This window comes from Colletotrichum navitas (genome assembly GCF_030913465.1).
Source record: "Colletotrichum navitas strain CBS 125086 chromosome Unknown LY79scaffold_1, whole genome shotgun sequence".
NCBI classification, from domain to species: Eukaryota; Fungi; Ascomycota; class Sordariomycetes; order Glomerellales; family Glomerellaceae; genus Colletotrichum; species Colletotrichum navitas.
In genome coordinates this window covers 2,115,113-2,131,229 of record NW_026850547.1, presented here as the reverse complement: position 1 = coordinate 2,131,229, position 16,117 = coordinate 2,115,113, and the positions used below count along the sequence as shown (strand labels likewise).

The window sequence follows — 16,117 nt, the reverse complement described above, 5'->3', positions numbered from 1 at the left end:
TGTTCCGTCAAGAAAGTCGAGGCTCAGCGAACGAGTTCGCTGAGCTCCAAAAACAGACCGGCCCTCAAAACCGACCGGCCCTCAAAACCGACCGGCCCTCCAAGCTAAGACAAGGAGGGATACAACGTCGTTGACTGTCAACCGAATAGGTTCTCTCCTCCAGCGCTAACATTGGAGGCCGCAAGATGCTCCCTTGCTTCAAAAACACGCCAGGGAACCACCTTGGTTCTGTGGATCCAGACGCCGGCGTCAGAGAACTGGTGGGCGGGAGAGCGCGGCTTCTTGACTCACGTCGCGCGCATGCCGGCCACCTTGCCATCCAAAATAAGATTTCAATTGACGCCCCCAAGCTGAGGCGCCATGGAGCCTTGAATACGGGTAGCCACTAAGATCGACGCGTTATGTTATGGGTTCAGGGTTTCGGGGTCTCGCAAATGGACGGTGCTGAAGGCTATTGGATTTTCCGGGAGAAGTTGACGTCCGATCTTCCCCTTGGTCAGGGTTGCAAGTGGCAGATCCGCAAGGCTCGAAACACGCTCGAAGAACCATCGGAGAGGCACAAGCGGGCGGGAGCCACTTGTCTTTGAGGGGTCATGACAGCCGAGGAGGAGGGGCGCGTGAAGGGCAGGGTGTCAAGTACGGCAGAGATGCCGAAAAAGCTTGAGTCGAACGTCGACCACATGATTGGGAGCAGCGTACCAAGCGAAAGCGGAGCCGCCCGGTGACGGTCCACCCGGGCCTCCCTTGTCATCCGAAGAAATCTCATACGAGCCAGGACCGAGCAATAAGCGTGAAAGGGGTGGGGGAGAGGTTGGAAGCAAGCAGCCAACGCGGGAGTAACTCCGGGATTGCTTCTGGGCGCGATGAAGACCGATTATTTCATACTTGCCTAACAGCACTTAACTACCCAGGTAAGATAAGATGGGTGGATACCGTAGGTGGGTTTTTGCAATATTCAACAAGTGGTTACCAATGGACGCAGAGTGGAAAAGACCGTGACGCCCCTTCTTCCAGACGGGCAAGTGCTGCGTAGTGTACACTACCTCCCCGCTTGGTTGGGTAATTACCTAGCTAGCTACCTAAGTATGTACGACCGCCTCATCGGGTTTAGCTGCCATGGGTGTGAGGCAGGCCCACCATGATCCCCGACAAACTTCAAACTCGCAACGACTACAGCTCAACCCTTCATCCTGCTTTGAACCTGTGGGCGATCGACGCGGGCGCGCTGGACGGACCAAGGCAGCGGCAAACGCACCCATCCCACTGGGCCGGGGGACACTGAGAGAATAATCGACGACGCTCGCAGATCCTCCCCTTGGCAAAGAAGCTTGTCTTCTCTTATGGAGCCCGTCAAGGATCGGCCCTGGCATATGCTCGTGTCGTCGTTGCATCCCCGCTCGACCCTAATACTGCAGCAAAGCTCGGTCGAGACGCCCGTCGGGAGCTTCTAGGGTTATTGTTGCGGGAAGTGAGATGAGATGCTGTCCTTGCTATAGAAAGTTCTGGTATAAGACTTCCCGATGCCCCGGCCAATCTTTGTCTTGTGCTTTGCTCGCCATCCATCGTCAACATCAAACTCAATAATAACTTTCCTCTCATTCTTCACAGCTGCGCTGTTGCTCTCATTCTTTACTCACTCTTTCATCGCTCGTTACTCGACCATATCTTCTGAACTGTAATCATTTTTCTTATAAAAGCCAACCACACCTTCAGTCAAACAAGCAAAGCGAGCTCCCATCCAACCAACCAACAACATGTACTTCTCCAAGATCGCCGTTCTCTTCGCTCTTGTCGCCACCGGCCTCTCTGCACCGGTCGATGCGGTCGACAAGCGTCAGGCCAACCTCCTGTCCGTCCAGAGCTACTCTCAGTTCCAGGTCTCTGACGGCGTTGGCGGCAACGCCCTCGGGGAGGTCGCCCAGAAATTCCCCGTACGTTCTTGGCTTGGCATCAATTGTAACAAGTAAGACTAACAGCGCATAGGTCGCTCAACTCAAGGCCAACCTCAAGGGAGTGAGCAAAAACGACTTGGCCATTCTCCAGGCCGCCCGTGTCGCCGCCGAGGGCGCCGAAACGGACGCCGGCGGCTTCAACGACGCCATCGCCAAGGCTTCTGGAGCCGATGCCGCCGCGCTCAACGTCGGCAAGATCAAGAACAAGGTCCTCAAGCTTCAACTCGAAGTCCTGGCGCTCCAGGTCCAGCAGGCCCAGGGTGCGAACAACCAGGCCAAGATCGACGCGGAGCAGAAGAAGCTCGACAACAACGTGAAGCTCGACAAGGCCGCCGCTGGCAAGCCGAGTAAGAGTGTTGCCTTCAATGCTACCTCCCAGCCCTAGAGCAACAAGGTGTAACGGTCCACCAGTCGGCTCGTTCGGAGGGCGGCGATGCACACTAGAAAAACGTTATTCTTCTCTGGGGTGTGCTAGCAGGGAACATGGGGGGGGGTTTGAACCAATAGCGAAGGGAAATTGCGTGCTGGAGAGCCAGACTGTCGGGTTGAATTCTTTGACTAAATAATTCGGATGAAGTTGGGAGAATGGCGAATGCGAGGTGCTTCCCCAATAAAGACTTTAGCCGCCGCGCATTACTCGAATCGACTACGCCGCACTGTATCTCGTGTGACCAGCTGTGCGTAGTTGGACTGTGCTCATCGGCCACTGACACTGTACCAGGCTTCTACCTTTCGCTGCCTACCTACCTATCTACCTAACGTAAACTCACTCAACTAGCTCCTTCCTCTTACACTGAAACAACACCATCAACCATCCCAAACTTCCATCAGCCACGCGGCTCCAAAAATTCAAAACTTGCTCTTGCCTCGTTTTGGAGGACAACTTACGTGGCCTCCGCCGGATGACGACTCGTACCGAGCATCACAATTAACGCCGCGCCCACCGGGTGGCGCATCATCCTCACCTCATGTCGTCACCGCTGAGCTATATTCCTTTGGGGAGCCTCATCATCACGCAAGAGGGCAGCAAACTCACAGACGACGAATGGAGGAAGTTGCGGGAGAAGTTTTGTCACTGGACATGCATTGCACCCGTTCCCTTGGCCGTCAACGGCAGCTCCGCCGGATCATTTGACGAGGTTGACGACATCTTCCTCAGGTCGGGATCCTTCAAAAACTACAGGAACCTTCTAGCAGAGAAATGGGTTCGTGTTGAACTTAGGATCAACCCTAACAGTGAAAAGTTCGGCGTCGCAAGAATATACATTTTGCCCGACGATGTTGATAACCGACTCGTTGATCGAGCCAGTGTCAAGCTGCACAAGTCCCGGAAGTCCCTCATCTCCCTCTTGGACCTCGCGCCGGAAGCTTGGTCTTTCAAGCCATCTCGTAACCGTTTAGCTTTGGACTGCACCTTCGAAGGGGATGCTGGCCATGATGACGAATCGCTTTCCCTGCTTCAACTCTTCAACACCATCCCCTCTCCCGACCCTGCCCCGGACACTATTACCAACCTTGCTGATCGAGAAGCTGCCTACAGCTTGTTGGATGGCGACCTTCCAGGCTTGAGGGAGACCTCTGTCTTGTATGATTATCAGCGGCGCTCGGCTGCAGTCATGATACAACGCGAAAGCCAGCCTGGCCGGGTCCTCGACCCGAGGCTTGTCAAGGGGACCGACCAGACCGGCGGGACCTTCTACTACGATCTCAGCGATGGCGTCCTTCTGAAAGAGCCTAGGTTCTACGAAGGGGTCAGAGGTGGCATCTTGGCCGAACAAATGGGCTCTGGCAAGACGCTCATATGCCTGGCCGTTATCCTTGCCTCCAGGCATTCGGGTACCCGCACTCCCGACTTACACCAGGGAAGCGACATTCGCGTGAGGACGCGGATTGGTTCGCTAGCAGATATGGCTGCATCTTCTGCTACCAGCAAAGCGGCCGCTTGGAAATTCTACTTCAACGTCTATGAGCCAAAAGAGATGGTTTATTCCAAGTGCATTGATGCCATCAATCGCAACCCCGGCTTCTACCACGTTCCTGCTCGCCAACCCAGGCGTCTCAGCCGCCGCGATCCTCTGATAAAACCAGTACTGAGGAAGATCTGGCACAGCCATGCGTCGCTTGTGATTGTGCCCAACAACCTGGTACGGCAGTGGGTTCAGGAGATCGAGAAGCACACCGTCAGTCTAGACAGCCCGGCTGGTTTGAAAGTTCTTCAGCTCACCAGTCATAACGAGAAAATCCCTGATCCCAGGACCCTGTCCACGTATGACATAGTATTGGTCACCAACTCACGGCTGGACAGGATATGGAGAGAGACAATGATGCTGGGCTGCCCTCTATCTGAGGTTCACTTCAAGCGATGTATCGTCGACGAAGGCCACAAGCTGGGTTATGCCAAAATCGCAAACAAGAGCAACGTTCTTCTTGCCATCGACGCCATGTCATTGTCTGCCCGTTGGATCGTGACCGGGACGCCTGCTACTGGGCTGTTCGGCGTGGACGACCAACACTTCACTAACGTCACTGCCGACACCCCTCAAACTGCCAACAGGGCAGCGGCCCTGGCCGAGGCGGAGAAAGGGGATCTTGAGAAGATCGGGGCGATAGCATCGCTGTACCTCAATGCTCGGCCCTGGTCCAATTCTGTGCACGAGACGGCAGACACCCCCGCGGATTGGGCCGTCTACGTGATGCAGCCGCAGCACAGCACCCGGAGCACCGGTCGCAAAGGCGTTCTCCGGGCTACGTTGAACTCGCTACTCATCAGGCACAGATTGTCCCAGCTTAACACGTTACTTCCATCGGTAAACGAGAAGATAGTTGTACTGGATGGATCCTACCAGGATAAGCTGTCGCTCAACATATTTTCGATGATGATCATCTTCAATGCCGTTCAGTCTCAGAGAGTCGACCGGGACTACTTTTTCGATCCGCATCAGCGGAAAGCCCTGCTTCAGCTGCTTCACAACTTGAAGCAAGCCAGTTTCTTTGGAGGCTCTTTTTTTACCAAGGATGAAATCAAGAAGTCGCTCGAGACTGCGCAATCATTCGTCGAGGAGAAGAAGGTGCCCATCAGCGAAGAGGATGAGGTCTCGCTCAAGCAGGCCATGGAGGTTGCCCAAACTGCCATCGACAACCAGCTGAAAGAATACAGCAACAAATTCAACGAGGTGCCCATCTTCATCCAAGACTTTCTACCCAATGGTGTCGGCTCAGCCTGGTCTCTGGACGACAGAAAGACGAACCCTACCTGCACCGATGCGGGCATGGTGCTTGCCGTACAAAAGCTGATCGTTTCTTCCCAGAACGACACTACAAAGTTGAATAGCCTCCTGAATGGCAAGCTGGAGGAGGAGGGCCGCAAGGAGAAAGCCGGGCAAATCACATCCGTTGCAGAAGTCACCAAGGCTGATACACAACCACTGAGAAATGCCAGTGTTCTCGCAGGCAATACGGCCCTGGGAGGCGAGAGAGTCCCTCGCCATCTCCGACCGAACACCTTGCAGAAACCAGGCCAACTCCCTCCAGAGCAGGACCTTCCAGACGACTTGAAGAAGGCGAGGCTCGTCTCCACTGTGTCCGCCAAGCTCTCCTATCTGATCGACGCCATTGTCGAGCACCAGGAGCGGGAGAAGCTAATCATCTTCTACGAAAACGAGAACGTGGCGTGGTACCTGGCGGGTATACTTGAGGTGGTGAGTTTTTTGAGTCACCTTGTGCAGTGACGGTGACAATCTGACTTGATTGATCAGATTCATGTGCGTCATTTCATTTATGCCAAGAAGCTCTCATACGAGCGGAAGATGTCCTACATTAACACGTTCAACAATGACCCCGAACTCCGGTTAGTGTATTCCCTGCATGTACCTCGAGCTCCGAGTCCTAAAGTGTTCTAGTGTCATCCTCATGGACTTGACGCAGGCAGCTGTTGGCCTTGACATGAAGGCGGCCTCGAGGATATACTTCATCAACCCTGTTCTGAACCCACAGATCCAAACGCAGGCCATCGGCCGAGCCCGGCGTATCAGCCAGCAGAAGCCTGTGACTGTTGAGACGCTTGTCCTGCGGGGCAGCATCGAGGAAGTAATTGTTGAGCGCAAGAAGAGCATGTCCCAGATTGAGCACTGGAAGTGTAAGTCCATCCTGGACGACCGTCCCATCTACAACTGGATTAGGAATGCCAGCATCATTCCTCTCGCAAAAGATCAGAACGACTGTCTAGCACAGACAGTCCCTCTGAACCACCCTCAGCCGATTTTCGGCAGCAAGCTGGGCGGCATTGATCATACGGGTCAAGGTCCTACTAAGAGCGGGAGGGGATCCGAGTCGGCGAACCGATCGTTGTCGAATGGTTTGAAGCGCTCCCGCAGCCCCGAACCTAAGGGCAACGAGGAGTCGGCCAAATCGGACGAGAGACTTACCCAGCGTGTCCGCTTTACGGTAGACAATGAAGGCAAGAGTGTTGAGCGGCCCACGCATGGAGTGAGATTTGCGGATGAGTGATTTGTAGATACATTGATTGACATGGCCTGGTGTTTCGAACATGAACTTGAGAAATCCTACGAATGGTTTGTATGTAGAATGTAGCACCGGCCAGTTTTGTGATTTGGGGGGGGGGGGGGGGGGGGGGGGTGAGGTGGTTGGTTATTATGCACCGCGTCATTAGGCGTGGTTATACGGACAATGATCTGATAGCCGCATCGAGATTTGCATCCTTTGGCCAGTGTTCGCCGGTCGGTTTCTGGAGGGGTATAGAGGAGAGGCATGGCATCATGAGTGAAACACCCCGAAATGAGCTTCTCTGTGCTGGCTCATTGTGCGTATGTGACTGTCTAAGGAACGGACGTGCAAGACGTTGCTGGAGGGACCCGAGGGCTTCTGCGGCACAAACCGACCTAGTTTTGGGAAGAGGATGCCGATCTCAGAACGATGCCGAGCCAAGACTCAGCCCAAGAGTCGGCCAGCGCTGCAAATTGTATTGTAGGTTGGTTTTTGGACCGAGATCGAGCCCGGTCGACTTGGGAGACGGTAGGAAGTACATGACGCATTGTTTTCATCGCCTCTCCCCCCTTCCCGAGCAACACTAGGTTCAAGCACATACCGGCTGTTTTGTCCAGGGATCTTAAAGTTGATGACAGCGGCACCCGGTCACGGCAAGATCTTGGTAGCGCGGCCGGTTAGACCGTAGAGACAGGGACACGCTGCGGGCCACCGGGGCGTCGTGGTCTGGAGGGTTCGGACGTCTTGGTGTGCACGGAGAATTGCAAACGGACTACCCAATCAAATTAGATTGCACTCACGCACGCACTGGTCCTCTGCCCGGAGGTGGACGATTGAACGCGAGGAGCAATTGTAAACCAAGTGAGCTTCAACAACAATATGATAAGTAACAGAAGAAAAGTTGGCAAAAGCCGGATTGACTTTCTCCTCTCGCCCAGACGACGACAGGGACTCAGTGCCGGCCGAACCCAAGTGGTTCGCATGTGCCTGTTGAACCCAGCTCGTCCGACCAAGATCTTGGGAGCACGTACCCGTAAGCACGGCGAGGCTGTTCCGGGGAGCGGGGATAAAAGAGAGATGATGCAATGGTGAGGTATCCGTAGGGAGCTTTTTGATGAATCGCGGGCCCAGTTACGGAGAAGAGGCTGGGGGGCGTCACGGGAAAGGAAGGCGCTGCTAAGAACTCCGGCTGTCCGGACAGGAAGGCGAAGGAAGGAGAAGAAACTTGTTCAGAAAGGACGTTGGCGTGTCAGGGCATGACGCCGCCTTCCGTGTAACTGATCTGACAACCAAAAGGCAGGGAGGCATGGTGGGTAGAGGCGTTTCTGGAGCCTCCCCACCCTGTCTCCGCTTCAGCTGGGCGGGCCAGCCACCCAGAATACGGCTTCAGGCTTACATCATTTCGACATGCGCCACGAATGTAGAGAAATCTTGAAACGCTCTCGCGCGTGGAATTTCGAAGAAACCCGGGCCCCCATTCGTCGTTTCCCATGGCAATAGCCCATTTTTCGACACCGAGGAGCGTGAATCCATCACCGTAATTCCGAGGGGTTGGTGCGTTCGTTCCCCCCCCAAGACGCTAAGCGCGGGATCCAGGCACTGATTTCTCACCACAGCAACCGCTTTGCCTGAACGAGTTACCTTGCTTCGATCCATCGGCCCTTTCCATTCTCTCCTTCTCGGCCCCAAGGCTCATATAGGTAAGGGAGTATGCCGGAAAGACTCAACGAATGTTGTCTTGAGCTATCGAAACGGCCTGTTACGGGTTTCTGTTTCAGCTCTTCGAGATGTGGGATGCCCTGGGCGAGGAGCGACTCGGCGCGAGGGATGCAGGTACGGGTGCGGAGACGGGATGCGAGTAATATGTATGTCCAATACTCCGTACAGATTGACGAGCCCATCTTTTGACATTTTTGATACGACCCCGGCACGCGCCAACCGGACGGTAGCCGGCAAGCTGCCTCCAGGCCTGTTGAGCCGAACACCAAGCGAGGATCGCTTGGTAGGTTGGCTTGGTAGGTTGGCCTGGGGGATCGCCTTCCCTGCTTTCCTGATCGGGGGTTCCTGGATGTTATTGTTTCGCCAAGGCACACCAACAATTACTTTTTGAACAGAGCAGAGACAAACTTATGAAGTTGTGGCCAGCAGAGCCCCGTCCTGGCTAGCTCCAGCAACATCCCTCCCCTACTCATCATCGTTCCATCGATTTGGCGCTCCGGGGGCTCAGCCTCTCACTGAACCGCTATTCGCGGACTGGTGGTCCGAAAGAAACGAGCAGAGATGGAATCAGACGGGCACGAGGGATGATGATGAGCTGCAGGGTTCTTCTTCTTTCTGTTCGCCGGAAACGACAACAGGCGGCGTCCTGTGCCTGTCTTCTCCCTCGCGTGCCCAGTTTGTGAAAAGGCGTGTACATCTCTGAATGGGCACAGAGGGCTGTGCAGCATTGCAAAGGACAATATTACTGGGTGTCGGTGCGGTTCATCGCAACCCCGCAGAGCAACGATGGCATATGCCACCTTGGCTTTTGCCAATCCGCTCATTCGTCACCCCCCTCCAGTCGTCGTGGATGGTTGATGGGATTGCTCCGCCACTCAGGTGATGGATCGCCTATGGGATCCAGAGCACCACCAACCCCGTTACGTTAACCTTGATTTTTTTCTTCCTTTTGCCGTCTCGAGAACCGTGGCCTGCTTGCAGGGAGTGCCCACCGCCTGCGACACATCGTCGATTCCTCGAGGTGCGACGGGCTAGACGAGGGGATAGGAGGGGTTCGGTCGACGTATTCCAATCATTCATACGGGCTAAGGCACCTCCCAACCGCGGCACTGCAGATTGCTGCCGCCATATTGCGTCGCTTCGAGCAGGTCTAGGTCGTGTGGTGCTTGGAACCCCAAGTGGCCGAGAGTGCGCGAGCGCCGAGCAAGGAGGACACTGACTGGTTTTCGGCCTGGGCCCGGTTCCTAGGTTGCGATTTCTATCTGCACTATATTGCAAAGAGTAGGTTTGCTATCGACCTCAGGTATAATGCACCTGGTGCGCATGAAGGCTGCAATCATGCATGGCGCCAGGCTTCTTGTTCTCACCCTGACCCCCTTTCCTTTCTCTAGCCTTCATCTCCCCTCCTCTCTCGTTTATCTGCCGCAAGAAAAGTATTTTATCAGTAGGGGCCTCGTGTTCCTTTTCCATTTTCCAGCTCTTCGTTGATTGCCCTGATCCTGATGATGCCCTCAAGTTGGTTGAAGCGGGGCTGCCAACTGAACTGAAACCCACTGGCCAAGATACCCCCCCACGTCGGTATATTAATATTACGGCAGAACGACCTCATGAGACCGAATTTTGCAGGCCTCCCCCTATCTGGTGCGTTAAATAAAGAGGTCGTCTCTTCGCGGGGCCCGGGCTTGGTTGTCAGCGGTGCGGCTGAGCGTGAGAGGCACAGAGGAAGAGTCGGTCAGATCAGGCAGGAAACAAAAGCTTATCCACCTAGGACAGGACGGTCACAAAAGCCAAAGGAGTCGAAGAAGAGCATCAAAGCCGGCAGCAACGACGACAGCGAAGACGGAGAGACGAATCCGACGACGGCTTGACGACATAGACTTAACGACAACGACTAAACAACAACAACGGCGCTATCAATACAGGCGACGGTGACAGCAGTTCCCGAACGATAGAGATGATCAGCGGACGGCAGTACTACGAGATGCCACCAGTGGGCCAAGCAATGAGTAGCACGTACAGCGGCATCCGGCGATTCGACCCCGACTACGGACTCGACTACTGCCACGACAAGTATGGCGTCGAGCACCAGAAAGACTATCGATCCGCGGCCGCGCGGGCGGTTCCTGGCAATGGGGCTGCCAGGGCAAGGCAATCGCTGTCGGCCATGGACGAGAAGCGTGCCAACGAGATCCGACGCGGCGTCTACGCACACGTTTTCCTCGATGTCAAAAATAGCCACAAATCAGACGCTTTGTAAGTCGCCTTTTCCGGTATCCGCCCCTCTTGGTTTCTTCCGGCTGCCTTGCCCAGAGTCTATTGGCCGTTAGTGCTGCTTTTTATCATTCGTCGACATAAACGTTTCTATGGTTCTTCCCTCCCTCCTCTTCGTCCTTCGGGAAGGGGTTTCAATCCCGCGCATTGCCCCCCTACCTACTTTGCGGTCCTTGGCTTTCGTATTCCTGCTGCTGGTCTGGCTGGTCACGCTGTCAGTTTCATCCGTCCCGTCATCCCGCTCCGCATGCCTCGACATGAGGCGGCGCCCGGCTCTGACACTATGGTTCATCCCATGTCCTATCGGCGCATCATTCCTGGCATGCTTTGGGGCGTCTTTTCCCCTTCCCCCCCCCTTTTTTTTTAACAAAAAATTATTTATCTCGTTTCTTTGCTTTCTGCGGGATTTTCGCATCTGCCCACGCAACGCTGCCCCTCACGACGATGACGCCTTGGGCCATCATACATGGCTTGCCAGTGGGAGTCGTCTCGTTCGACTGACGAAAAAGGCAATGGACGGGGCAGAAGCTCCACGTCTCATTTCTCATCGATCCCAAGTTTTCCAAGTGGAGCTGGGTCGAACGGAGGCTCTTGTCAAGCTAGTGCATGAATAGTCGTGAATTCCCACAACTTCTCTTGGTAGGCGTGGCTTCACTGGGCCACGCATCCAGGGAGGCCACACCGACAGATGGCAAGTAGGCTGCGACTCGTGGATACAAGAAGAGAATGTCAACATGATACCGTCCTGCAGATGCCGTGAAGTTTTCCCTGCGCATCCTCAGGTCACGTACCCACAGCGTCTTTCTGCTTAGCCTGCGCAAGGGCGGAGACAGTTCGACCTGTCACTTCTGAAATGGGAATCGACGCTCGAAACGAAGCTCGAAATCTCACGACTTTTACCCTTTCCCCCTCCTCCCCCTGCCGAGACACCCCTGGCAGCCTCTCTCACCCTCAGCTTCAGTTCAGAAGAGCGGGTCCATGAATACACTGCTCATCCTTGCCGTCGCACCCCCTTCTCTCTCTGAAGGAGTCTCTTGAGCCTTCTCTAGTGTATTCGTACGTGTAAGCACGAGGAAGGGGGAGTCAGCCACTTTCTCCTACCTACTAGGGAGACGTTTCGCGCGTGTGCCGGAGCTAGGCATACTACTACAGCCAACAAGGGTGGAGACAATAACGCTACAGGGGGTAACCACACCCAAAGCCTCGAGGAAGTTTCCCCTAATTTCCACCAGGAACAGTGGCGCGCGCGTCTCTGCTGTGGTTTTTTTTTTTTTTCTTCTTCCCAGAGCAGAGCCGTTGATTGTAGTGCTCCTCACTGTCTTCTCGTCCGTTTTCGCGCCGTACAGAGTATAGTGTAACCCCCAGTGCAGGTGCTAAAGTAGGGGCGCTGGAGGCGTTCTGTCGCAGCGCCCACGCTGCTGGGTTGCACCAGTCGGGCTAGTGGGATCCCGAAAGCGTGGGAGCTCCCTGAGAGAGCTTACGACTTCATCGCGCTACCCCATAGCTGAGCAGTCGTCGTCGCCTTATTCATATTGCCATACACGGGTACCTAGCAGTCCTTCGAGGCCGACCAAGGGTCAGGGAGGAGGAAGAGACGTGCTTTGGAGGGTCGTGTCCTCCTACACAAACTGCTGCAACTCCGGTGGTGAAGAGTGGACGCAAGCAACGTGCCGTCCTTCCATCTGACTCCATCTGAGTAAGGATCATCAGAGCGCTGGTCCGGGCACCGCCCTCGCACCTCGTTGCCCGCGCCAACCTCCATCGAGTCGAGGGGTCCAGGGTTGTGGTGTGGGTGTGGGTGTGATGTGGGGTGTGGGGTGTGCGTTATGGCTTTTGCCCAGCGGCAGCCTTTTTCTTCCTTGGTGCCGTTGCCGGTGACCGACCGTCCTTGGCCGTCTTTCATTCTGCCTCCCCCGGCCTTTTCGTATTAAACATTGCCTTAACCCCCTCGTCGACGCAAGCTGGCGCTTTTCTGCTTCTTGGAATTTTCCTCCTTCCGTGTCCGACCGTTTGCCGATTTGTTGTTCTTTCCGAGTTCGGGGACCTATTTGCCTGCTGCCAAATTCCGTCTGCTGAATGAATCCTTGAAGTACAAAGTACTCCGAACTAACACACGTTCTTGGTCTCCTCTCCACAGCAACCCGAGAGCTCAACAACACAAGAGACGGGCTTCCGCTTCTCCTGTTGTTTCTTCCAACTACATCGCACATGATGGTAGCCGCCTAAAAGCTCCTGGCCGCCTTGCTCCTCGTTCAGCCGTCGCCGCTTCCGTCAAACCCCCTGTTTCCGCTTCTTCGTCTCCCGTCATGGCCGCCAGCCACGGCCCAGCTCCCGCCTACTTTGGCGCTCCTCAAGATCTGTACCACTATAGGGGTGAACAGTTCATGATGGCGCAGACACTATCGGGTCCGCGCGCCTCTCGCGGGCCTTACACATTGCAGACGGCACCCATGGATCCAAAGGTGGTATTCGAGGCGATGCCTATGTCGCTTAACCGGCCTCGGAGGCTTTCCCAGGCGTCTGCCTTGACCACCACAAGCATCAACAGCTCTAGAGAGAGTTTAGAGACACGCTCCCGGAGCTCGTCGTACAGCAGCAACAGAACGAGCATCGACTCCAAGGGCTCCAGCATGTGGAGACCCGATTACATGTATCAGCGACCGAGTCAGACGGCGGTGTTCAGGAAAAAGGCAAAGCCCGGAGAGATCTTCGCGAAGCTGCCCGGTGAGGTTCTGGAACTGATTTTGGGAGAGCTCAAGAGGGCGCATCTTGGCAATGGTAGCCAGAGCTGCGCAACATGTTGGATGCGGGATCTGTGTTCGGTCAGCCTGACGGCGAGGAAATGGTGCAAGTTCGCAAGGGTGGCCTTGTATGGACCCTCCACGCCCCACGATGCGTTTGCAATGCTAACAGCCGCCCCAGATACGAGGACATCCAGCTTGTGGGAGCCGACTCGGCGTCCCAGAAGAAGCGACACAAGCTCACATTCGGCACGCGGATGATGCTCCTTAGACGGACCTTGAGGGCAAGCCCGTATCTTGCCGGTATCGTTCACACAGTCAAGGTCCCCAGCCCCCCGGCCGGGATCGCATTGGAGGACTATCACAATCAGGTGGCAGCGCTGATCATGGCCTGTCCCAATTTTGAGCGCCTCATCGGCCTCCACCCCCAGTATAACCACTCGTTCAGCAAGCTGACCCACGCGCTGTCGACTCGCAAGCAACTCAAGCACATGGACTGGATCGTCGAACCCTCCCCTTACCAAAGACAGCACCGGTTCAAGTCGAGCTCCGGCGCTAACGCTGCGGCCCCCACGCAACCGGCTTGCGATTACTCCGTGACCCCCGGGGACCTGCAGCCGTATCAGAGCGCGACCTTCCTCGAGTGGCACGCCAACTGGGCCAACCTTACGACCCTGACGGTCCACTGCCTCCCCGGCGCGACCCTCACCCCGGACAACCTCATCAGCTCGGCGCTGGCGCGCCTGACGTCTCTGCAGCACCTGTTCCTGTCGCGCATGCCGGTGACCTCCTTCAACGACAGCACGCTGCTCTCGCTCCCCCCCTTGCGTACACTATCCCTCATGCACGTGCCGGGTGTCACCAGCAGCGGCATCTCCGCCCTGGCCACTCTGCCGACAAGCCAGGCCATCCAGAAACTGACTTTGCACCACGTCGGCCTCGACTCGCTGCCCGCCTTGGCTCGCATCTTCTCCAACTTTACCCACCTCGAGACCTTCACGCTCGTCCAGGCCTTCGCCCCCACCCTGCCCGAGGACACCTTCATCTGGCTCATGCCGTACCTCGCCTCCAACTCCCTCCGCAAGCTCCACTGGGACATTACGAGCAACACGACCACAGCCAACGCCGCCGACTCCATACTCGCTCGCAGCATCGCCGCCGCCGGTTTCCCCTCTCTCCGCAGCCTGCGCGTCCCAAACGACCCGGAGGGCATCTTCCAGGCCCTCTGCCGCCCGCAGGAGAGGACCGACAGCGCGAGCGACCGTTTCCGCGGGCCCAATGGGCCCGCCAGGAGCTCCTCATTCCCTACACCCGGCGCCAACTCTCCCGTTCCGCTGAAGAAACACTTCCGCTCGTCCACGGCACTCGCGTCGCCCGTGGCAGGAAACCAGGCATACCGAGAGGGCAGCAACCTCCACGTCGCGCGGCTCGCGGCACAGGCGCGGCTCGAGGCAGCGCGTGCGTTGCCGAGGTTTTTCGTCAACATCGTTGACGAGGACGGCACGGTGCTCGAGAAGCACGGGCTCGCGGGGTTCATCGGCACGGTGGAGAGCCACATCACGTACAACCTATCGCCCGACGCGGGTGCCAAGGATGAGCGCGGCGGGCTGGTCGAAATGGCCGACTTGATGGCGGACAACGGCGAAGATGTCATCGCCAGCGGACGGGACGGATGCCAGGGACGGTGGAACGCGTCGCCGACATTGCCGGACAAGAAAGACAAAGACAGGTGGTGGCACACGGAGAGGGGCCGGTGGTACCAGCCCGAGCTGGCGTGATTTTCCGCCGAAATCCCCCCCAGGAATCTCCGAGACGACGGACGCGGGCGGTCCCGACGTCCGAGTACCCGAAACGTTTGTGTGTGTGTGTGTGCGTGTGTAACGAAACGACCGGCTTATGATACCTACTTCGGATTGCCTCGGGCGGGAAAGATACCAACAAAGATCCCTAGAGATGATAGTAGACTTGTAAAGTAACTAATGTTTATATCGGGCATTTTCATAGTAGAGCGGGTCATGTGTAAGGGAAACCAGGGCTGAAGGTGGAGGTGCAAACAGGACGCGACATAGTTATAGATAGCTCGGAGATAGAATAAGCGACCTCTCCGAGAGAAGGTCCAATTTTTGAACCTCTTGATGAGCCGCGCTGATAAGCATTGCGAGACGAGGAAAGGCACGTTCGTCTCGGGCACGCTAGTAAAAAAAAGGGAATGACGGAAGGGCAGTGGTGGGATTTAGCCAACCCGTTGCTCCCCTCCCCACCCCGAACGAATCGCTCAGGCACAGGAGGCACTTCTGCGCAAAGAGTGGTTTTCCAGATTGATGCAAAACAGGGAACTGGGCTTAAGCATCGTGCACGGCTCGTCCCGGAACCGTGCCTTTGATCGCTGTCGCTACTGTTGCTGTTGGTATACGTAAAGGTGCTGCTTGCTGTTGCTGCCTGTGCTCTTACTAAATACCTACTCAGTAGGGAGGCGTGCCCATCCCAGTATGGGAGGCGATGACTGCTGGCTGCTCAGTGCGTGCTCGACGCCGGACCGGTGGGTTTCTCGGTGGAGTCCACAGCACGCAATGACGACGGGCGACTGCTGGGGGGAGCTTTGTTCGATCAAAAACTCACAGAAGATCCCGTTTCCCTTCTTGGCACTTTTGCTGCTTCTCCCCCGCGCCCCCACCATTTGCTCGTTTAACCTGTACTCCGTAGGTAGTGTAAGTGCGCGTCTGCCTATCGGCAGGTACCTACGCCACCCAGCCCCACCTGACCCAGAACGAACGACCCTCCCCCCGTCAGCCTTAATGCAGACGACCTCCGACGGCTCATCGCACAATACCCTTAACATCCCGAATTGTTCATCTCAATAGTGACGACAACAAGCTATATTTGATACCCTTACAATCGCTTTTGATTTGGTCCCGCCGCTGGGCCGCTGGC

At 56.0% G+C, this 16,117-nt stretch overlaps 3 protein-coding genes across 3 annotated transcripts; all 3 read left to right on the top strand.

Moving 5' to 3' along the window:
• Positions 1 to 1,573: 1,573 nt before the first annotated feature.
• On the top strand, positions 1,574 to 2,365 carry LY79DRAFT_26348 (uncharacterized protein). The gene is made up of 2 exons (XM_060551960.1): positions 1,574 to 1,931; positions 1,984 to 2,365. Exons 1-2 carry the CDS (start codon positions 1,755 to 1,757, stop codon positions 2,335 to 2,337), a joined length of 531 nt encoding a protein of 176 aa, XP_060421127.1. The 5' UTR covers positions 1,574 to 1,754; the 3' UTR covers positions 2,338 to 2,365.
• Positions 2,366 to 2,726: 361 nt separating this feature from the next.
• LY79DRAFT_596437 (P-loop containing nucleoside triphosphate hydrolase protein) lies at positions 2,727 to 6,552 on the top strand. Its single transcript, XM_060561794.1, has 3 exons — positions 2,727 to 5,650; positions 5,708 to 5,799; positions 5,852 to 6,552. The coding sequence occupies exons 1-3, from the start codon at positions 2,921 to 2,923 to the stop codon at positions 6,456 to 6,458; spliced, it is 3,429 nt and encodes a 1,142-aa protein (XP_060421126.1). The 5' UTR covers positions 2,727 to 2,920; the 3' UTR covers positions 6,459 to 6,552.
• A 6,199-nt stretch (positions 6,553 to 12,751) lies between these two features.
• Positions 12,752 to 14,964, top strand: LY79DRAFT_585967 (uncharacterized protein; the record flags this gene model as incomplete). Its single annotated transcript, XM_060560566.1, has 2 exons — positions 12,752 to 13,314; positions 13,368 to 14,964. 2 exons carry the CDS (start codon positions 12,752 to 12,754, stop codon positions 14,962 to 14,964), a joined length of 2,160 nt encoding a protein of 719 aa, XP_060421125.1.
• Between the last annotated feature and the right edge of the window lie 1,153 nt (positions 14,965 to 16,117).